This window comes from Astatotilapia calliptera, chromosome 14 (assembly GCF_900246225.1).
Source record: "Astatotilapia calliptera chromosome 14, fAstCal1.2, whole genome shotgun sequence".
Taxonomy (NCBI): domain Eukaryota; kingdom Metazoa; phylum Chordata; class Actinopteri; order Cichliformes; family Cichlidae; genus Astatotilapia; species Astatotilapia calliptera.
This window is the reverse complement of record NC_039315.1, coordinates 10233421-10257363: the sequence shown is the minus strand read 5'-3', so window position 1 is coordinate 10257363 and position 23943 is coordinate 10233421. Positions and strand designations below refer to the sequence as shown.

Here is a 23943-nt window from a genome sequence, read left to right as displayed (position 1 = left end):
TGATGCATATACCAAGTGCAGCATGAATGTAGAAAAACATTTAGTGTGTACCCTATTCATGTTGAACCATGCTGGTACTTTCAAAAGAATATAGACAACACTGAGCTGAGCCTAGCTTCTTGCCTATACTGTAGTAAAAGCATACATTGTGTGACACAGTTCTGTCAGGTGTCATTTTGTCACATGGCACATTTTTATTTTACAATGACGATAAAAGCAAACACAAATTTAATTTTTTGGAGGGAGAAGGTATTTTTTTATATTCATGCTAATGTTGCAGTAGTTATTGTATGTTCAAATCCAGCATATTTAACTAAATAAAGTCTCAATATCTAATCAGTTACACTCAGTTTTACTAAGAATTGATTTTGGTCCATAAACTAATAATAAAATCATTTTAAACCATGATCTATCAAACTGCACAATCAAACAAATTTAGCAGAAAAGGAATTTTAAAAATCAGCTGCTGCTACCAAACTGTACAAAAAGCAATTTAACCTCTGGGAAAAGAAATAATACCTCTATTTAACTGGAGTGGATGGAGTTAATGCTTACTCGATGTCTTTATGATCTTGGCGCTTGTTTTCACCTTATTGATGTGGAGCTGAAGTGGACTGTGCCTGGATACATGGCACAGACAGCGTTATCATGATAGAGATGGAGAACTCTATTCCCTGTTCATCCTTTCTTTTCATTACTGGGCTCTTGCGCTGGCCTTGAGTCCCCACCCTGAAAACCAATTTCCTTGACACCATCACCTTCACATATATTACCCAAGAGTCCCCACAGCATCATCGTGTCACATCTCCATGACACTCATTTATGTTCATCAGACGTAGTGCCCTGATAATCATGATACAGGAAGCAAAGAGAATTGTACACATTCAGCTTGCTGCACTCACACACATTATCCCCAGTATGGCAACAGCACTCATTTCATAACAGTGCAACAATAGAGAGATATCCCTTGCCACGCCTGGAGGAGCGATTCACTTGAGATATAATTAGTTATAACCAAGCACTAATGCCCTATATACAGCTTCCCCGTAGTCTCTTTGCTGCTGGAGGTTTTTTTGTTCCCCATCCAATCTCTTTTCATCTCCCTGATCTGCACAGCTTAGCTTAGCCCTGTCCAAAAAAATAGGTCTATTAGCCATTCTTGTCAGGATAGCAAGTGTAGTAATGTGGTCAAGAGGCACTGGAGTGGCAGTAAGATTGGAGATGGGAGTTAGCATGAGTGCAAAGGGGTCAAAACACAAAGACTATGAGGTGAGAATTAAATTAGAATATTCAGATTCACGTTTCTAGTGTCCTCATGATAATTGGGAAGAAAATTGGATGGGGTTTTGCTAAGTGCTAATAATCTTCTGCTCTTGTCCTGTCAAATATGCTTTGTTTCCAAATGAAAGGATAATAAATGTTTTGGAGGTATTTTAGAGTGTAAATGGGTCAAAATTTTCCATTCCTAAATGGTAGTGGTCGAACTGGTTTGGTTTGTCCAGCCATACATAAGTTGGTGGTTCACAAAGTTTCTATAACAGGGACCTCAAATGAAAGCTCAGAAAGGCAAACCTGTCACATGTCAGGGTGAGGATCCTGCCAATAAAATAATTTCAGGAAGAAATCTTTACCTCATTTTATTGACCTGTTTGGATCTCTTTGCTCAACACACAGAGAGGCTACTATAATTCTGGTATAACAATGCAGTAACAGTGTTGTGCGCACAAGTCCCCAAACAATTTTCCTTTACAAAAGAGGCAGCTGTGAGCAGAATGGCTTTTTGCAAAATCAGAATTTAATCTGTTCAGCACAGCAACATTTGGTACAGATATGTGGAGTTAGTTAGTTATGTGATGAAATTCGGTGGATTTACAATCAAAACATTGACTTGAGAGCAGAGGTACAACACACTACACTCAATTTCTTGTTCCAAGTGAAACTCATTTGTTTTCAAAAAAGTAACCTCTGTTAAAGACTGTTAAAGACAAAGTAGGACTGGTCAAACTAGACTCATCATTAAGCTGAGTTTGACAAAACATTAACTGGAGCTGAAGGTAGTTTGTTGTCAGTTCATTATGTACTTGAAGCATTACATAGCACTACAATCTATTCACAAGCTTTTTGAAAGGGAGAGAGCATTTGAGTTTAGTTATTTATCCACAAATGCACATTAATTACCTATCCTCAATCAGCCTGGCACAAAGGCAGGATTGATCAGGATCTAAGAGCAAGGGTAATTTTTTCACTTAAGCTACAGTTCAATAAAGCCCTGATCCATTTACTAAAGTGTACTAAAATGTCTAAGTGTCCCATAACTACATCTAGGATTCCAAAACAACCACCAAAGTATAAAAACCCTGATGCATAAGCAGCACAAGGGGGACCAAAGAAATTTTGCCTTTGGTTTTAATCTTGTGACTCATCAGTGGCTCTTTTGAACTTGTTGTATGCCTCCCAGATTTATTGTTTGTAATGACCCATCCAAAGCACTGGTGTTTATTATTCCTGGCAAAACTCTGTAGTTTATATGTTCACTTCCAGAGTTGCCTTTGCCCTCAGATCAATTAGCTATCTTTACGAGCCAACGCATAAGGAGTTCTTCGACCTCGCCGACAACCCCATGTGCTCCTCCCAGTAGAAATTACTGTAATAACTGTCAGCCGGACTGACTGGTTGATGATCTGTAAAATCATTGCTGGTTTTATTAGTGGTGATATGATTCATGCATAGTCATGTTGGACATGAAGTATAGCCAGAGACAATAATAAGCCTGTTTCTCTGAGAGTCGGCGTGAGCTGCAGGGGTGCTGTGGAAACTCAACAGTGTGACTGTGTCTCAGAAGGGCTCGCTGTCTGTGTGTGTGAGAGAGGGGAATATCACGAGGAGGTGGGCTGTAAATCTGAGCAGCACCTGCTCCCTCTACTCTGGCGCGTGGTGTGAGGTCAGCAGCACCCAGATATCCCATCGATCATATTTATTGCATTCATCACAGCACCAGTTTGTTTTGGCAGCTGATCGCACCAGGGAAAGAAAAAGAAAGAATAGGCTTTTTATTTGAGGGATGTGAATGCTTTTAGCATGAGCAGCGTCTTTCCTTGCTCGGGATCTTAGAAGATCAATCGCTGATGTTGGCTCAAAGCATCCACTGTAACCGCAACTAGAATGATATTCTAAATACACTTGGAAAGTTACTATAAGAACTACCTCACAGGAAAAATATTAATGCCCCATCAATTCTCAGCTTTGTGCCACTTTAGGTTTGTGTGGATTATTGAAACAACTGTTTGTGTTGTTGCTTCACTGATCAATTTCTTTTCAAAATATAAAAGAAAGATTTTACAAACCAAACCATTTTGAATTAGGAATGTTAAGCAGTAACCGGCTATAATAAAAGTAGCTGTAAGACTCTGACAATGGCAGTGTGGGCCTGTTGGCTAGCTGAATCACTGGACTGGCATAAAATGTGGTCCTAGAAGGTTTACCTTGAGAGCTTTAGTTTTCTCTGACTTCTTACCTACCACCACAATGTAGCTTAGTGAAAACACTAAACTACAACTGGATAGCTTGTCAAGGTTTTGCAGATACAAAATTATGGCTTCTTCATTATTAAAACTGTAAATAGTGATCGTCTCCGGCCGTCATTAGTAAATTAGGAAATATAGCTGTAAAATTAATGGCATCACAACAAGCCTTATGCATTATTAGTCAGAAATATTTGTATTCTAATATTCTAAACTACAATTGTCCTTTACACTTACCAAACTCAGGTCAGGATGTGGAGTGTGTTAGCATTTAGCCTTAAATGCTACTGTGCTAGAGTCTCAGAGAGCTGGTAGTATTGTAGTAATTTCACAATAGTGTACGCTCAAAACTGTTAGAAAATCCACTTGTTAAGTGACAGATCAACCCTGTTTCCAGTGTCTGAGTGATTAAGGCTGTCATGTTTTTAACATGTGGTAATGCTGTGTGTGTTGTTTTATTTAATAAAAAAACAAGCCCCCCAAAAATAATCAGTAGTCATTCTGTGCCCCTCCAGCGTTTTATAAGCACTATTTATTTGTATGTGCAACATGTCTTTAAACTAAGTTTTAAAAACAAATGTACATTACAGCTCATGGATTCTGGACACCAAATATTAGAATGTCTTAGACTTCAGCAGTGCATCTTTGTAGAGCCAACAATGTAACCGATGTAAGTGGCTGATGTCATCGCCAGTACTTATGCTTGTGTTAATTACTTTGTGGTCGTGCAGTTACATTTCCAGGGGGCTGCACATCAGGCTATGTTACAGGGTTTCAGAGAGGTTTGTGGGTACGACGAACCTATGCTGTAGATTTCCTGCTGAAGTCTAAATCCCCAGTCAGGCAAACTAAGACTTCAGTGTGAATATTGAGTATAGGATCAGGAGTTTTTCACAGCAAGTAATCCAAACCACATAGCAACATATTAATGACAAACCTTGTAGTGAAAGGGATCATCTCAGATTTTCTCTTGGATAAAATCGGATCTATTTTCAGCATCTTCTTCCTGCCATATAATGGTATTTATCTCTGCCCAGCAGGAACCCTCAATATGAACTTCAAGAACTGTCAAGAACAATCTATCCCCCCTCCCAACCTTTTCTGTGCTAATGCGTTTATATTAAACTAACCATACCTCTGTAGCGAGGACATCCTCATACCCCACTTAGCACAACTTCACTTCCCCTCCAAACATTGCTAACAGAGCTGTACTTCTTTTTTTTTTTAGAAATAATTCATTTGGGATATGGTATATCATGTTTAGGTGGAAACTATCTTTCTAACTTCCTGCTAACTTCTAGCTTGGCTAAATCTTATAAAGCCTATTTTTCTTAGATGCCTGGTTGTTAAAACAGGTAACACCTGTTTTAACAGGTGAGAGAGCAGCCATGCTACTCACTTTTTGGAGGTGAAAATTTTTATTTCTGTTTTTACCTCTAAGTGGTGCCTCAGACTTTCTATGACTTCTGGGAAGTAAAGGAGCTTTTAGATTTTTTCTTACTTACTTTTTTCTTACTACTATTATTTGTCTTATTTCTTAATCAGATTTTCTTTTCTCTATTTTATCTCTTGATTTTTTTAAATGCATAGCTCTTTGGTCAACAGTTGTTGTTTTCAATGTGCTATATAAATAACTTTGACTTTGCCTATCTGACAGTACTTCCATCTTAGCTGAACTACTGCTTTTCTCAGTTAAAACTTGACTATTTTTTTTAAAGAAAATTACCTGAATGTGGGTAAAATGAGCAACTGCTCTTGACATAGACGCACTCCAGAACATTCTGAATATATGATTGCCTATAGCAATACTTTTCCTTATATGTGACTTTCTTTGTACAGGTATGCCGTATCTGCAAACCAGTACCTACAGAGTTGACTCAGTTGGACATAAGAGTCAAAACCTAAATATACTGTATCAGACAGCTGCAGTGTGTGACTTGCATAAAATGAATCTGACCAGGAAATGATTGTTTATGTTTCCACCTAAATTAAAGTCAGATTGCTGCTCCACTCTGGCTCTTGTTTTCAATCTCACTGCCATGTGATTGGCTGAGGTCCAGCAGTGATAAGAACAAAAGAATCTCTTGGCTCAGTTACTGAGTCCTACTGTCAGTCATTAAAGCTCCTGTGTCTCTAAAGCAATTAAGCCAATTAAGCATGAAACACAATGCTGCTTCTTTCTTCCGTTGTGCATTTTTATGAGGGAAGGAGTGAAGTTTTGGTCACTGAACAAGCTGCATTCAAGGAAAATAAGAGCATCCAAGGACAGCCAGAGAGGCCTGTACTGTTCAAATCTTATCTCCACGTGATGCAAGCACAGTCATGAATAAAAAAAAAAACCAATCAGATACCATAGTGAGCGCTGCACAGTAATCTGAACGCTTGATGTCTTTCCATACGGAATGTGGTCTCGCAAGACGAGAGTCTGAACAGAAGCGACTAATCAAAAATGTTCGGACAACAGAAGTAGAGAACATTCATGTTAACTTCCCCAATGTCTGTTGCTGCACATATTCCAATGTCTGACTGTATTTTGATGTCGCTGCCAGCGTGTTACGTGATAGCTGGGTTATTTTAATCAGACTCCACAGGCCATGTCGAGGCTGACGCTAAACAGATGCTAATGTGAGGCCCATTAAAAGACACAGGGAAAGAGGGATTCAGTGTGCGCAGGCAAGCGGAAAAGCAACAGCCTGTTTATCGCCTCATCCTGTTTTGTGTTCCAAACCTCGTTGTGGCATCCTGCAAAGCACCCCTTCTTTCTTGTCGTCAGTGCCCACCCCGGCCTCGCATTTCTTGCAGCAGTGTCATGCATGAGGACATTCCCTGAACAGAAACACATTTGTTCTGTGATTTTCTTTTAGTGGATCTCTTACTTTTTTTTTTTTTAAATGCCTGAACAAAGATTCTATAGTAAGAAGACAAAAACTCTTACTCTTTTCTTCAGCTTTTGTTACATGCAGCTTTGCATCTTGCTTTTTTGTTTTGCCTGTCCTTTTTTTGATTCTGTGATATTTCTGTCAGTAGAGAATAGCAAAAACATTTTGGTCATGTCCAGTTTTAAAAGGCTTTTTGGCTTTTGCCTTGTTCCTTGGCTGCACGTTAGTGGATTAACTGTATTTATCCTGGGACAGAGCCCAGAATGATACATTCTTGGGCTCTCTTGTAGAGCTGATGTTCCAGTGTAATTGTGCATAGTGGAGAGGCATCACGAAATGGCCTGACAGCTGCTGAGGTTTCTGTCATAGATGTTCCAGAAATATGACATGACTGCACTTACTGCACACTGAATAGTGTCAGGGTCTAAATATGGCTGATTTGAGACTAACTAGACAGCTGTGTTTTTAATTTGATTCATTGTTTGGCACCGTGGCAGTCTAACTCCTGAAGATGTGTGCACTAAACTCTTGTCCACACTGGTTGATGAGCCTCCCCCATTTCATTGATATGTTAATGTTTTTGACTGTTCTGTGGTTAAACACTGCAGTAATTCTCTTTACGGTAACTGTAGTGAAATTCTTATGATTGTACACCTAGTTATAGTGTGGTTGGTGCTCCTGAAGCTTTATCACCCCCTCACCAACCAATCAGAAATGATTTGTTGCCACAGTGACACAGTAACAATAATATCATCCAACTTCTTCAGGACCCTAAGTCACCTCTTCTTTCCACCTCACATCAGTTCTTGTCTCCCACTCCTTCCACTGAGTCTGTCATGCCTCCTAAAAATCAAGTTGTCTCAAGAGAGACCTGACAAAGAAGAAGTTCTCATTGTAGGATCCATGTATGATGAAGCAATCTTTATTCAACATGATATATTCTGCAGGTTCAATCCAGCACATATGCAACACTTACTTTGTTTTACGTTGTTAAAAAAAGGGGTATTTCTGCAAACTGGCACAGGAGTTTTATGAAGTCCAATTTCATATCTTTAATTGAATCTGTTTTAAGTCCATCTTTTGCTTTGTGGTGACTAGAGGACATGGCTTTTTTCTGGTCTTCTTTTGTTTATTTCATGGAGCTTCAGGTCTGGATCTGAGCATAAAGCCCAGAGAGACTTGACCTTGCTTGTCAAAGGACATTTCTCTCCTGACATCTCAGATATTCTCTTTGATTTGTGATGGGCTACTTGTGCAACTGTAAAATGCATTACAGTCAAAATCAGGAGCAGGACAAAGTTTCCCTGGAGGTGTTTGCTGATTGTCTTGTAAAATGCTATGAGAATCCATTTAAACAAGTCCTTTTTTCTTCAAGTTGTTCGTCTTTATCTTTTGAAAACACCTTGGGGTTGTGCTGTCCACTGCTAACTCAAGGAGACTGTAAATTTGAATTGTTGTGTTATAAAAGTAGCACAATGAATAAATAAAAGGATGGCTCTGCAAGGACACGACATGAATGAGAAGAAGCTGACTGTAGTGAATGTGAGGCGAGTAAAGTATGGTAACAGTCCAGCCGAAATGCCTGTGAAGGAAACTCAAACATACTGTACCTGTGGTTCCAAGGTGACTCCAATTGCAAGTCTGTCTCTGTTTATGCCTCAATGGATTTAGGAGTAACAACGCTAGCCTGTGGAACGTTAAATCCCATACTGCATCACTTTTCTGTCTTCTGGGAAAGAGTGTTGTGTTTGCCTCTCAATAGGGAGCATCTTTTTGAGGGGGAAAGTTTTTGTCTTATGCGATCTTGTTTGGTGTGCTGGCGAGATGGGAATGAAAGCCATTAAATAGTCTTAGTCAGAAAAAAGGGGGATGTAGGCTCCCTTGCTATAGCCTGCCTGTGTTTCACCCCATCACCTCTGTGCTGAGGGGGCCTAGGTTTTGTGAGGAGGCCAGCAGAATTGAAAAGACGCCCAGCATGTAGTCAACAGGATCCCCTGTGCTGCTGCATGCATAGAAACATCATAAGAAAAGACAGAATGTCCACAAACTCCTTTTGAATATTAAAAAGAATTATCAGAGAAAGAAAAGACTGGGAAGATGAGAGAGAGTCTCTCCTTTGAGCATTGGGATGAAGAGATGGAGAAGGGAGCGAATTTCACCACGCATATTGTACATAGACTTGCCCTCATTAGGATCCCATCGTACTCTGGGGAGAAACATTGTCCCTGGATTTAGGAGGGTAGCCAAGACTGCAGGGGTTTATGTATTTTGGCAGATCTCAGGAGTAGCAGCATGAAGGACTGGTGGGAAGTGCGGCAGTGTTTGCAAGTTGTTGCTTTGGAGAATTTGGATTGCATTTTTATTATTTGCTACATTTTAAGGAGTGTCTTTTATCTAATTGGAGCAGGGATGAATTAAGGAGTGTTTGTGAAATTTCCTTACTTCAGTAGATTGTTTGAAAGGTGTGTTTTTATATGCACATCTACATTACCCTGGCTCTGTGTTGTGTAGACTCATCGCCATGCAGATTGTTGGTTTGCTGGTGATGGTGTTTGCAATGTTGGTCATGCTGGGAGTCCCTAAAGACCATAAGGGTCCACACGCGACCCATCGCCTATCTGGATTACAGAAGTCCCATTGGTGCAAACAGATGCCAAACAATCCTGAACTTCACAGAAAACATCAGACTTTGAGGCGATTCCACAAGTGTAGCCAGATCTTTCACAGTAAGTACAAAACTGCAATGCCATGTAACTACCAGTTGAAATTTTTGACAGGATCAAAAAGTAATTTTAGTTAACAACTGTTAAAACATTATTTGGAGCACTTTGCAGTCTGGGAGCGGGTGTTTTTGTGTCCTTTTTTACCTCACAAATTCTTGGAAGATGTTTTGTAGGAAACGTTAGGCTGTAGTGTTAAAAGCTCTCAGCTTGGCTCTTGCCATCACAGCCTTGATATTGTGTCACTTTTTTTCCCTTTGCTAGTCTAATCAAGGTTATAGAAGGAAGTGTGACGACAAAGAACCTCCATTTACAGAGCTCAGTCATCATAACTTGTACTGGCTCTTTTCTTTTCTTGTCTTTTCTTGTCTTTTCTTTTCTTTTCTTAACAACCATTGAAGAAGAGTGAAGAAAGAAGAAAATAAACTACAAGAAGACAGATTACAAAAGACTTTAATGTAATTTGACCATATTTAGTTATTGTCCTGGTCCTGGTTAGAGTCCAAGAATGGCATAAAAGCATAACGGCATTTTATTGTTGGGAACAATTTTCGGCCTCTCTTGTGTCATCTTGGGAGGGGGGGGGGTCTCCTTTTTTGTAGCTAATGTGAAAAAAGACATAAGACAGCCCTATGAGTGATCTGTGACACAGATAACTGTGTCTGCTATGTGAAATTCAGTTTTATACCTACATTTTAGTCTTTGCTGGGCAACATCTAGCCATTAAAATACTCACGTCCTCTTGTAGCAGTCAGCATTTTCATACACCTTCCTGTGTTGATGGAGCTAACCATGAACTTAGCTGATAATTGCTTCTATGTTACTGTCATCTGCTGCTGGCTAGAGGAAATTTTACTATTCAACTGGTAGTGATCAACTGAACAGCCACTTTAGAGATCCAGGGCTGCAAAAGCTTTTAGGAAAACCTGGCACAAGGATGGAGTGAGAATGGAGTGTGTAAAAGTGTAATGTAATGCACACATGGATGAATGAGAAACAAAAACAGACTGCTCTCTTAATATGTCAGTCATGTGGAATTGTTCATCAGCAGGAGTGAAAACTGGGGCACAGAGAAGGAAACAATCAAAGCAGCGAAGGCTTAAAGTAGATCTAAGAATATTTTTTTAAATTTAAGAATGCAGAAAGAGGTGTTCTAAACCATGCGTGTTAGAAATATTTTTAATTTATGTATTCATAATAATATTTTTACCATCCAAAATGCTGTCATGGTAAAACAGAAAGGATTGTTAGGGCTTGTTATACTCTGTTTCCTTCCCTCTAATGAAGATGAACGCCTTATAACAGTAATCACAGCAAGCCAGTGTGCTCAGGTTTCACAGTGTGAACACTTCCTTGTTGTCTGAAAAAAGCTGGGGCACATATTTCAGTGCCAGGTGGTAATACTGCCACACCTTCTTTCACGAAAGCAGACAAAGCAGTCGTTGTTGGATTATTTCACATAGTGTTCACTGGAGGGCGCTGTGTGGTAACAAATGCTCAATTGATCCGACACAGACGCTCTGATCTAATGTGAGGTAATGTGTCTTTCAGTGGCTCTTTTTTTGCTATTCCTTTTTTTTTTCTTTCCACATTTTGGGTCTTCTAATAAAGTATATAGTATATCCTGCTGAGTTGTAATTTATACATGTTAGACAGCTACTCGCTGTCTAAAGTCGTCATGCCTACTATTGCGCCTCAGAAGTTGGGATCTATAAACTGCACTGATTTGACCATAGCGGAGAAATCTCACAAAAAAGGGGGCGCGGGACGACACATTTTATATAGGTTATTCTGTTGTTGTTGTTGTTGTTGTTTTTGTTTTAAGGAAATGATAAGCTAGAATATAAATACTGTCAGAATTCAATTAACTATCTGTGGTCATGGACGGTGCACTTTGTCGCAATAACTGTGAGCTGTTTTCTTTGGGTTTATATTAAAATGTATTCATACTGTTTCTCTGAAACGGTGGAAAGGCTGGGGGTATTTGGAAAAACATGTTATGAGTTCAGCTCCCAGTCTCAGCATTTAGCTGCTTGGACTGGAGGACTACTGTTTTACATGTACTGTAAAACAAAGGGAGTTTTAAAAACAGTATTGGATATTTAAAGAAGAGATATTTCATCCAACTCTAGCCTAATGCTTAAAATGATTAAAATAACACAATTTTATACCTAAAGTAGTTTATAAAGTTGCATAATCACTGGTCTAAGAAACCATCGGAGGGAAAACAAAACCTTAAAGTATGTTAAACCCATTACAGGGACTACTAACTATGAGTTGTGAAAACATTATATTAAATCCCTGTAGGAATAGCACTGGAATCGGCTGTTGCATGTTCGTGGTCAGGAGCCACAGAAATAATAAAACACATATCCGGATAGACTAGCTTTCTAGGGTTTGTCTCATGACTGGACATACTGAAAGAAATTACAGTAGACTGCCAGTTGTCTCTGTGAAACTTTGCTGCTCGGTGGGATCCAGGCAGGAAGAGGTTAAATTTCCTCTCTGCGAAAGATTCGGGTCTATGGAGGGGGTAGAAAGGCGCATACCAACTGACGAGGCATTCCGCTTTCCTTGAATGAAATCCTGTGAATATGAATCCGTATTCCCCCCCACTCGCCTGAGGTTCGGTGTCTGCGACGCGCACGAGTGATAGGAGTTGCAGCGGAGGAGAAACGGGGGGGAAAGTGATGGAAAAGTTGCAGTGATCTTGTGTCCGGATCCGGTGGATGAGAGAGGATAGGACTAACTCGCAAAGTTTCCGATCTCAAGTGACACATTCAGAACTGGAATGAAATAATGTGACTGCAAGCAGTTTAGCGTGGACTCTGGCGACCGCTGGCGTGATTTCACGCACTTTTGGACTTAAGTTTTGCTTTGCGCTGGAATTATTACTTTGCTACTTTTTTTGCACAAAGGAACTAAACGATTTAAACAACACATCCTGGTTGATCAGTGAAAGCAGCAACGGGATGAATCCAAAGAAAGGATAAAGCTCTGCCACTTCTGCGCTGAGAGATTCTAGCACACATTTAACACATGCTATCATTCAGTTGAACTGGACTACTGGAACAGAACATGTGTTGAAATCTCGGACTGTTTCTGTTTTATTCTTTCCCATCTCAACTCCCCAATTTCACCTACACCAAGAAGCCATATCAGGCTCGTGTTGGACTGATCTTGGACTTTTATCATTTGCGTTTGGGACTCACAAACGAAAATCAGTGTGTTTGTTTTTAAACTGTGGATTTTAAGCTTTTTCCCTTTGAGTGCAGTTTGACATGAAGAAGCGGATGCCTCAATTTTTATTTATATAATTTGGATTATACGAGAACATTTCTCACAAGAGAGACGTTGAATGATGTCTCCAACTTTAATTGGATTTGTATTTCTGTTAGGAATTCTCCATGTGTGCTCAGGTAAGTCGTTGGTAATGATTCAAAGTAATCTGGTAGCCTTTAACTGGGGTTTTACTAGCTGAAATGAAAAATTCGGGGAAGAATTAAATTCAAGTTTTAATCTTTAATTTTATAAAGGCCGTTTTAAAATGATTTAAGTGACAGTGGATACACAAACGTATTTGATTTAGGAGCACTCCGTGCAGAATGGTTTCTGCACTAATGTAGTTACAAACTTTACCAGAAATAAGTAAACACATTTTGAGAGCTGGAGTTTTGTTAGGAAGTGTGTTGTAGTCATTGCTCTGCCCTTTGTAAGATGATCCTATTTTATTAATGTATTTTCTTTCACTTTCATGCTTTGAAATGAGAAAAGTACACGAAACGGTGATTTTTTTTTTTTCTTTCACCACAAAAGTCAACATCCAGGGTAAAGGGGTTGTCTTAACTTTTAAAAGCTGAGCACACATAAAGTCACACATAAAGTGCTGAGGCCGTATGGGATGAGTGGAAAGAGCAGCTATCATCGGTCATACAGACAGCACATGCCCCTATGGGGAACATGTTTCTGTGTATGTCAAGATTCTCCCCCTGGACCACGATTATTGCTGAGTGCAACACTATTTTTATGCTTATAAAATTAAAATCAAATCACAGAGATTATTCTCTTTTCTTTCTTTTTTTTTTACATCGGTTGTTTTGTAATACAAATGTAAGCAACTCATGTAGAACTACAACAGTTTTAGGTGTCTTTGTTGCCTAATCCTGCATTACCCCCCTCCCATTATCTTTCACATTTTGTTTCTTCTCACCCATCACATGGATCTCTTTATAGAGTTTCTGGACCGTGCTAGCTGGGGTTTCCAGGTCAGCTGCTTCAGAGTTGAGAAGAAATGCTTACCACCTCATTTTAGGACATTAAGAGGAGAGGGTTTGGAATGGGGACATTTTGTAGACAAAGAACTGCACAACAAAACAAAAAAAACTAGTTATCAGAACTTCTATACAGGAAGATGCTCAATATACATTATATTTGTAAAGAAACTACTGTGTCAGAGAAATAGCAGTGACATTTGAACCCTTTACTGCAGTTTACTGTTGCTACTGCACACCTCATTACCTAAGTAATAGTCAGCAAAACTCATACTCACACTTAAATGACTTTTATTAAGCCTTAAAGTGACCTATCCCCAATAAAATATCCAGTTCATTCCCTATAAGGTCTGGCAGCCCATATTCATCCATTTTTTGATTCAGTGTTTCTGCATTGAGTTATTTGAACCTCTGACTTGTTTCATGCAAGTTTGGCCATTGTTTATTGTATGGTGATGGGGAGAGCTTGTGAACCTACAAGAAAATATTGTAGCACCTAAACAGGAAGTCAGGTCAGAGGTGAGGGCTGAGAACTGAATCTGCTCCGCCCTAAGCTGGCTCCTAAGCCAGTAATGGTCCCGTCCTGTAGGAGAGCAGAGTTTCCAATTACTCCCGTCTGTGAATGTCTCGGGATGTTTTCTGGGGAGAGATGGACTGGACAAGAAATACTATAATGACTAGCCCTGGTTTAGACACAAGTGTCAGGAAAATTAGATTTCATGCCACTTCCCAGGAAAAAATATTTCACATTTGCCACTAATTGCATGGCTGAGAACTTTATTCTGGAGTAGGGAATATATCAGATCCCTTAAGCAAACTCTCAGTGGCATTTAGTAACATGTCTTTGTATCCTATTCTAAACGTTCAAGATTTAGCCTGGGTGAGAGAATATATTTTTAATACTTCTTGTATCTGTGAAATAGCAAGTAAGAGATAAAATGACCTTTGCCCTGACAGACTTGTGATGACTTGCTTATTGCCGCTTTGCTGTGTGTGAAGGGTGTAAATTGATACCTCCTTCTGTCTTGTCTTGCCCTGTTATCAGAATGATCTGTCCTCCTGCTATACACTAAATGGTTGTTATCTCTCTTCCAAGTGCTCATCAAACCTTGCACTCGCCTCAGAGGTGCCATTCAGATGAGGGCAAGAGGTGGCTCTGCTTCTCACACACAGAAAGATGCTATGGATTACTCTGAGGAAATAAGGGTTGTTAGAATGATATATATATATTAACAGGGAGGCTCTACCTTTAAGGCACATATCAGACTTTCCTCTAAAAGTTGGCTTCTATGCTGTTATAAACCCTTGGAGTGATTACATCCAGCCCAACAGAGTGCCTAAGTGTGAATGTGTAGTCATGCTGATAAAAACATAGACAGTGGGAGTGGTACCACCTCGGTAAGCATCTCCAGCCCCGGCACATTCAAGCTGTGGAGGTCTTGACAAATTGACCCATAAGTGCTGATAAATCGTGGAGCACTTCCACCTGCTACATCACAACATTTCATATGACAGGACACAGCAGGTTCCAGAGCCAATTAATGGCCAGAGACCACAGGTGAGACGTATCTCTGTCTCCTGGCTTCTTACCACATGGCCTGGAAACATGCTCATTAAAGCCAGTCTTTCCCTTACCCATTTCTCTTTATCAGTTCTGTGAAATAGTGTTTAGGAGTTGCTTCAAATGGCCCCAAAATACAAATAATCATTTCACTGCAGTTTACTGCATGTGGCGAATAAAATATGATGAAAATTTGATGATGATGAAATAATGATTTATCTGAGCGTTTAACCTTCTGAACTGATTTTGGGTAAGCAAAGCAGATTTCTTAAGAAATTTGAGTCTCGAGTCTGTCGTGTCACCTCTAAAAATCTCACACCTGCGTGAGATGATGGTGTCCATAAAGCTGTAGCTCCATAACTTCCACTAATACACTTTAATCTGATCCTAATCCGAATCAAACTGGGTTTTACACCCTAAGATCCGGGATTAGGTAGACTTTGGCTTAGTGAAAACACATGGAGGAATGTGGGAGGCCAGCGAGTGTGCTCTTCCTGTCCATGAGAACTGTGGCTAACTCATTAATGACTGACAAGATAAACATTTCAAAACAGTTTGTTTGAGGGCAGATAAATTAGGCAGTGACTCTTGATGATCTGCCTTCCCTCGGCTGCTCTTCTTTTAATGACCTCAAAGGACTGCTTAATTGGATTAATTAACAAATCCATCTGACGTCAATAGTTTGTAATTTGCCGTGGCTGCAGCTCAACTGATACGGATGTCTGCAAGGAGAAATGGAGGATTTAGATTTAAAAAAAAAAACCTGAGGAAGATACTTCTCAATGTCCTTTGTGTCAACTTCTTGGTATTTTAAGTACCACAGGAATTAACGGCTGTGTCTCACCAGGATTCAGTTTAGACGGTGTGAGTTTCGTAGAGTATTGCTCGCTCCATGCTGATAATGTTGTCATGACTTACTTAGCAAGTATCACTTTGTCTGTCAAGTTGTCTGTCGGTCTAAGCCCCAAAAACGTATAGCCAGACAGAGATAAGCTGTCTACACTAAGAATACTCTGGAACATAACTTCATATAAGTCATATAAGCATTTTAGTCTGCAGCTGGCTGATATTTGAAGGCAGCAGGCATGTCTAGGCTATTAGACTCCTGGGCCAATATAGTTAATGCATCTTGTTCTGTCGGTTGACGTGGAGGACAAACATTCCCTCTTGCCACTCGGTCTAAAAGTGATGAATGTTGTGTCCTTATAGGATGAACGGTGTTGTCTGGTTTCCGTCCCATTTCACAAATGGCACCCTTAGAATTCCCACAGCTTTCTGTTATTAAAAAAATATAAAGACCTTTTTTGTTTCCTACAGAGCCCTACAAGTTACATTTGATTCTGTATCACACATGCATGCTTTTTTGATCTATCCTGAATGTATTACTGGTGTCCTGATCATTTCAGTAATATAGATGTGATCAAGAATAAAAGACAGGCACATGGGGCTTGTGTTTGTGTGGGGTGGCAAAAGGGGCTTAAGAAATCTCTTCATCCTTTTACCCATCCCCCACTTTTTTTCTTTTCTTTTTTTGTTTTGGCCCAATTTTTTTAAGACTTGCCTTTTTTGTGACTGGTCAGTGCAGAGTCTTTCTTAAATAAAGCAGGCCGACACGCAGAAAAAGCCTGTGGGGAAGGGACGAGGAGGCCGTATTGTATTGCCTTAACGGGGCGATTGTAAGGCATGGAGGAGGGGAAGAGAATAGTTCACCAGAGACTGAGGGTGTGTGAAGAGAGGAGTGCAGCTACACACAAAGGCTACCCTAGGGTGTTGAAGGGGGATGGAGGGAGGAAGAACAGAGGACGAAGGGGAGGATGGAGCAGTCAAACATACCACGATACGCCAGCTTGTGGGAATACTCTTGATATGGCTCCCTGTGCGCACATTGCATATTCTTACTGTTCCCTCATGGCACTGCTGAATGTGCTGATTAGGGTGATAGAGGTGGTAAACTGTGAGTTGGGTTTTTTAGAGGAGGACATGTGGGGACAGGTGAAGTTGATTTTTAGAAGTGCTGAGTAAATTAAAGATCCTGGAACAAAGCTTCAGTGGTGCGGTGAGGGTTTGGTTTGGTTTTCGGGCTGCATGGCCAACATCCCTCACGTGTGTAACATTTGCATGCTCAGGAACTCTCACAGGGCTTGCCCTGGGCCTACCGTTTGCTGTGGCGGTGAAGCTGTGCTACCGTGGGGTGCTCTGCCTTGTGCATTTTAAAAAGGTTCAGACCTCCCTCCCTTTCATTTTCTCCACTGGGGAGACTGAGAGATGGCATTGAGGACAGCCTTTCCCTGTATCCGTCTTTTCTTTCTCACTCCCAGAGCTCAGGCCTCCTCCCAGCCTCTGTGACCATTCTATTACCCTCTCATTTCAAGGCCTGGATACACTTTTGAAATGCTAAACCTCCCTTTGGTTATAACTGACAGGGGAAAATACCATTAAAGAGGCTGAGAGGAATAGATTAAATTAGCAGTTAAAAGAGAGACTGCTAATTAGTTGATTAATGTATTTGGTTCCTCCCCCTCTCAGCTATGCTGCCACTGTTAAGATTCAAGATTCCCTTTGGTGACAAGGTTGTCTTCCTATATCAAACATTTTTTTATTATTATTCTGTTTATTTTATGTTTTGAAACATTTGTTATCTATTTATGCAGTGCAGATTCATGATTAAAAGCCACTCTTATTGTGAGTTCTGTCAGCAGCTAAATCTACTGGTTCCTGGGGGCTAATTCTGTCACACAAAAGACAGTGATAGAAGTAGGAGGGGTGCACTTTATTTAAGGGGAAGCACTGAAAAACATAATTAATGGGAAGGTGACCTTGAAACTTACTATTACAGGACTGCTTTTGGAGCCTGTTCTACCATTCAGCAGTAACCATGGTGAGGAGGCTTCAAATAACTGGGTGATTTTTTTTTTTTTTTTCCCATCATGTAAATACACTGTTGCTCTGAGTTAAGAGATTAACTTTAATCCCAGCCCATTATCAGCCTCACATATTTTCTGGGAATTGGTGACATTATTTTTTCTGAAACCTGATGTCACCATTGAATCTCACACAAAAACCCCAAACTGTTTTTTCCTCTTATTTTCTTGGTTGATAATGTGTGAAGTGCCACAGTCTCTAAAATGTCCAAATGCTATTGAACTCTTTGAACAAGAATAACGCCTTTTAATTATGTGTAAAGGCTCCGAATTTCCCCTCTTTCAGAAAGCTTTTACTTCTCAGTTTCGAGAGACTTGCAAATCTGCTTCAGTTCTTCTGTAAAGAGTTCAGAGTCCTTCAACTGTGTGATTGTTTTGCAGTCACCTCCCGTCTTTCCTTCTGATGTGCCGTCTTTTGCTTAAACCATGAAAGCTCTAATTGAATAACAATTGTAGGTACTCTGTGAAAGACAGCTTCCTCAGCGTTTAAACATAAGATTGCTTTGGTATTTGTCTGTATGTCAGTCAGCAACTCTCAATGGTGAGCTTCATACTTCTGACTTAAAACAGGTTCATTGTAGGTTTAGGGCCTCATCCCCATTTCCCTGTTTGCACTTTGCCTTGACAGATTCACCTTTCCTGCCTTAGAAGTCATTAATGTAGAAAGGCTTTACTTCCTGCTAAAATGTAGTCTTGACAGGTTGTCTAGCCAGAAAATACTACAGTTCTTTCTTCACCTCTACACAGCGTACAGTGACAATGATGGGAATACGTTGAGCATCTTAGACAAGACCAAAATAATTCAGAACTCTTCTTCCATTCGTAGCTTCTAAATCTAACTAATGTTCAATTTAGCTGCAGTACTGTGCAAAAGTCTTGAGCGACCCCTTATTTCTTTATTTTTTCTTTCAACGAGCCAGACTTATAATTCTCTGGTCTGGTCAGGCTTTCTGAAGATCTATTAAAGTTTGGCCATTGGCTGCTTTTTCATTCATTTTAATTACAGTCCTTGAACCTGACCATTTTCCTTTCTTTCTTTTTTTGGTTTGTTGTTGTTCGTTAAATGACTTAACAGTGACCTGTGGAGCATTCAGCATAAAAAGGAATCTAACTAACGTTGAACCAGTGTGGCATCCTGATAGATGATGGCACAAAAGGCAGCCAACATCCAAAGGAGAACTTTGAATGTCCTGAATAACTATTCCTGAAGACTTTTTAAAGAAATTACAAGAAAGTTTGCCTAAAAGACTTGGAGTGTATTGAAGAATACGTTGGCATTGGTCATACCAAATATTGACTTACAAGCTTGTTAAATTTTACAAACTCAGTTTTTGTTTTGTGTGCTGTATTTTCATGTATATTTCCACACGTTTCCACATATGGTCATATTTCCCGTTATCCTAACAAAGGACTTTCACACCATAATGTATTGCACTGCATATATGATGAAGTACTGTCTGAAAATCATTATTTTGGCAGTTCAACAGGTCACTTTTAAAAGAGGATGTTGAGTAGACCAGTGGCAGGGCATGATGTTAAGATATACTCAGATATACTTTCTCTTTTCTTTTCTTTTTTTTTTTAAATCATCCTAAATCAATATTTCCAAACTAGCATTTCTCACAGCTTTAGTCTGAGCAGTGCTTCTGCTGTCAAATGTGGAACACTGACAGATGGGGAGTAACTAAATTTGCGATCAAGTTGTTTTCACTTTGAAGCATCAAAGGAAGCAGTATTTGGTTCATTACATTGTGTACCTGGACAGTTGGTGTGTATGTTTTGAGGAAGAGACATGGTAAGTGGGTGCTGGAAAGCATTCAGGCCAGTGAGCAGTTGTCTGCAAAAGGAAATTTCTTTTTAATGCCAGACTGGGCACAGTCTCCCCTCTGTGGACGTCTAGAAAAAGGCTTCTTGGCAGACTTTGCCCCTTCATTAATTTTGACCAAATATTTACTGTGCATCACATGGCAAACCTTACATCCCACTTAAATTTTTTCCAGGCAAGGTTTTGAACAGTTTGGGGCAATTTGTGTTCCATTTGGCTGGACTTGGGCCATGTCCCACTCAGCAGGCCCATGCTGGTGTATCTGGGATTTTGCCACATGGCTCCACAGAGTCTTAACCTATGCTGTGGGAGCCACGTTTCACTTTAAGGATACCATCATAGCCAAGAGTATGTGAACCGCTGTTGCATATGCCAATACCTAAGCTTGCACACATTGACACATCAATACTATGTGCTCTGTATTTGCCCTTTTAACCTAAAGGGCACCAGAAGGAAATGTGCCGGGTTTCTACATTCAGATGTTACCACTGTGCCCTCGACTGAATGCAATAAATGAAATTCCCTTTCTGCATGCAGCTGTCTGAGATTTACTACAGAATGTTTTTGGCTGAGTGTTTAGAATAGCCCACATAAGAAGTTAAGGTCCTCAGCTTTGCACTAAGCAACTGTAATGTAACGCTGGTCCAAAGTAGACTTGTATCACTGTTGCCATCAAATAAATAACATTTAAAAAAGCATTAGGTGCTTTTGGCCATGCCTGCCTCAATTCACATTGGCATCTCTTCAGAGCAGTTCTCTTTCTTGGCATTAAGCCCACATGCCCTACTCCCCACGACTGGGCTGTGCCAGCTGAGTGTGCTGGTCCCTCTTCCTCCTCACTGCTCTTTCAGCCCCTCCCCTGCCTTCAGTCCCCACATGTCTAGTGGCTGGACAGAAATACTGCAGTTAGCCCAGAGAGCGACCTTGGGAGGAGAGAATCACCTGATCATATTGTTACTGACACAAAACTAAGCAGGCAGCACTTTTCGAAATTAAATTAAGCAAACTGTTTTATTTACATTTACTCTACTGTGCCATTCCCATCGAAATATGCTCATAATTCTTGCTTGAATGCTTTTTTTTATTTTTTCAAAAACAGTAAACACTTAATTTTGCTGAAATACAGTTGTATTAATCACTTGAGGATTTCAAGTCTAGCAGCTTGCGTAAGTCAGCAGTGAGATACTCACTGTCCCCTGTTGGGAAATAAATGTACCAGTGTATTCAATTACCTCTGCTTCTCCTATCCTGCTGTTGTAGAAAGCTTTGATGTATCCCAGAGATCACACTGGTCAAACCTCATTAAAAACCGGCAATGCTGGAAAACAAAAACAAGAAGTAATTGCCCAGTCTTGCTCCCTTGTGCTTCTTTTCAGTAATCCCCCCCATCCCCTCCCCACTCTTACTTGAAGCCTTGACTGTGCTGCATGAAGCTCCTTAATAGAAGGTCCAAGCCTGTCATCTGCACTCCATATTAATTACAACTCTTTTCCTGGGGTATCTGCACTGCTGATGGAATGACATCTTTGACACCGGCATTCATGAGAAGTCTGAGCTAGGTTTTCTTCTCAGGTCATCACTGTGAATATACAGGGTCAACTTGAGGAGTCTGCAAGTCTGCTCAAAGACACACAAACACACACATTGTGAATAGATTGATAGATAGATACCAGACAGACTGACACACATGCATGCAGACAGACGGACTCTGTACTTGCATCCACGCTGCTCTGTTCATCCCATCTGCCTGCGGTCTCCAGAGCCAATTTGACAGGCTGCATCCTAACAAGCATTCCAGTCTTTTCCACTGCAGATTTCCTCCTCTTCCCAGTGAATTGATATAATAAAGAATAGCTATTATACTTATCCTGTAGGAATGAAATCTGCCCTGATGGCCTTCTGCAGAGTTTGACAGCTTTTGTTTGTGTCTAATGACACTGACTGTAGCAGATTGGTATCAGGAAGAACTGCAATTCATTCACAATTGTGTCCCATGGGTGCCTGTTGAAAATTCATTATTTTTAGTGTGTGTGTTTCTCTTGCCACATCTTTTCACATTTACTCCTGCTTGGTATGTTGCTGACAGTGTATGTGAAATTATGTTGGATTGTTTAAACTGTGGGGGTAAACCTCAGTGTGTAACATTATTTATAAATACGTTTGTGCTCACATTTTCTTTCAAAGACACACGAAACAAATATTTTTGCATTCATCATACTTGTTCCTGTGCCTTGTATCTACAGCCTGGTGCAGAAGTTAAAATCCTGCTACTATTGTCTTAGATTCAGATGGGGGCCCCAGAGCAGGATGAGCTCCAGCCTCCCAAAGGAGTACTTTGCTATGCTGTCTTACTCTCAACCTGGCTCGCATTGCAGAGGGATGCGCCAGGATGTGTTTCCCAGCTGACACAGCCAGGAACTCGGGCTGGTGCTTCAGGCCTTGAGACCTCTGCTGGCTCTTGTCCTGATGAGCGATAAGTGTGAATATCCTAGAGCGTTGGAAGTTATGCTAGTAACCCTTGGCCCCGAGTAAAGGAAGTAGAACGCCTTGTTTATGGTATCATCAGCTGATTTGTCACGATTTTATTGCAGGTGAGAACAAGCAACAGGATGATCAAAGGCAACAACAGTGATAAAGGGACTCTGACAGATCTTAATAGTTAGGTTGTGTTTGCACAAGTTGGAAATTGGAGCAAGTATGGTGGAAGATAACAAGTAATTGGGCTTACTTTTTCTTCTTCTATGTTTATCATATTGTGAAAATTATAAGAATTGATTGGATAAATTGTAGTGGGCTCTGCTGAAACGCACAATAGTAAGCAGGGTGGAGGGGGGTTGTTTTGTTTTTTATCAAGGGGTGTTGTGATGTGTATGCAAATTGCCAGTTTGCCACAGCCATATTTTGCTCAAATATCAATGGGAGCATTGTAATCTGTGAGAGTGTTCGTTTCTATAACAACAAATACAGCCAACCCAATAGTGTACTGTTGTGTATAAACTCATAGATAACAATCTTCTGGTTTGCTTGTGTTAAAAAAGCATTTGGACAGAGATACCATTTTTTGGAAATTGATAACTATTCTCAAGTGCTGATGTAGTATAAGCGAGGTAACCATACCCTGTTGTGTTTGGTAAATGGAGACAAAGAGATGAGGAGGAAAAGAGGCCATAAAGATATCCATCAACCCCCTCCATCACCCAACCTCTGGAGCTCCATACAGACTCACACACAGGGCTCTAATCCTGCCTCTTAGGAGTGTAAGCGATAGCCTTGTGTAACATTAAAAACAGGTCTGATCTGATGCAACTGGCAAAGTCATTCATGCAGCACATTCCAGGGTGGGATTCTGAGGCTGAAACGGTAAAAGATTCAGTTTCACTTTCCTGTTAATGTCATCTGATCAGCAGGAGTACAGTACCTCGTCTTTTCTCTCTGTGTCCGTCTCTCCCGCTTATCTCTGCCCCTCTCTCCCTTATCGTCTCTAATTCAACAGAAAAGGGTGCCTTTTCTTTTGTGTTAAGTCATTTATTGGCCAGCCCTGTCCCGAGCAGGCGTGGCTCCTGTGTACGCCTGGCTACCCCGAGGGACACACCCTTTGCTCTTATCTCTGCCATAAATCCCTCTTAAGTCCCCTAATCACAGATTAATGGGGCTGTAGATAAAAAGTGCCCTACTGTGCTTGGCCTTCCTTATCACAGATCCATATTCCATATCTCTTACCATTGCTCAGCTGGACATCTGATATGGCTTGTGATGATACGGCTAAGGCTCCTGCAATAGCTTTCAATTTTACTGCCTCTCTTTATGATATTCTGTGACCTTGCCCATTTTGATGGGGGAAATTAAACTTGCAGCAACTTCACTCATATAATCAAATGAAATTTGTCGCTGGGATCCTTTGTTCTCTGACAGTCAAATGACCCGGCATTGTGAAGTTGTTTTATCAGTCAAGGAAGTAGACACATTATCCTGTCTCCCTACCTCAGGGGACCAGACTGACAACGGATCTAAATTGCTTCACTGTCCTTCTCCCCCGTGAGTACTCTGGGGTAAAGGGCAGGTGCCTGGCTCCCTTCCTCTTCCTCACACTCTGTGAAGATAGTAGCCATGGAAAACAGCTGTGAGGGACAAAGGCACATTCATTTTTGAAGTTAGGGAAATCACTGGACCAGAACTGATTGCTGAAGCTAGGTAATTGTTTTACGTCTTTTTAGCTTGTCTTTCTTCTTTCCTTCAGTCCTTCAT

The 23943-nt window shown here is 40.5% G+C and overlaps 1 protein-coding gene across 7 annotated transcripts in view; it reads left to right on the top strand.

Annotated features, from left to right (window-relative positions):
* The window catches only part of robo1 (roundabout, axon guidance receptor, homolog 1 (Drosophila)), a 222821-nt gene that overhangs the window by 81049 nt on the left and 117829 nt on the right, over nt 1-23943 (top strand). The window contains exon 1 of one of the 7 annotated variants that reach the window (XM_026191734.1): nt 11497-12539. The exons of the other annotated variants lie outside the window; for them this stretch is intronic. Coding sequence (XP_026047519.1) covers nt 12479-12539 — 61 coding nt within the window. The 5' untranslated portion in view covers nt 11497-12478. Of the gene's footprint in view, nt 1-11496; nt 12540-23943 lie in introns of those variants that run through there. 7 annotated transcript variants of the gene reach the window in all.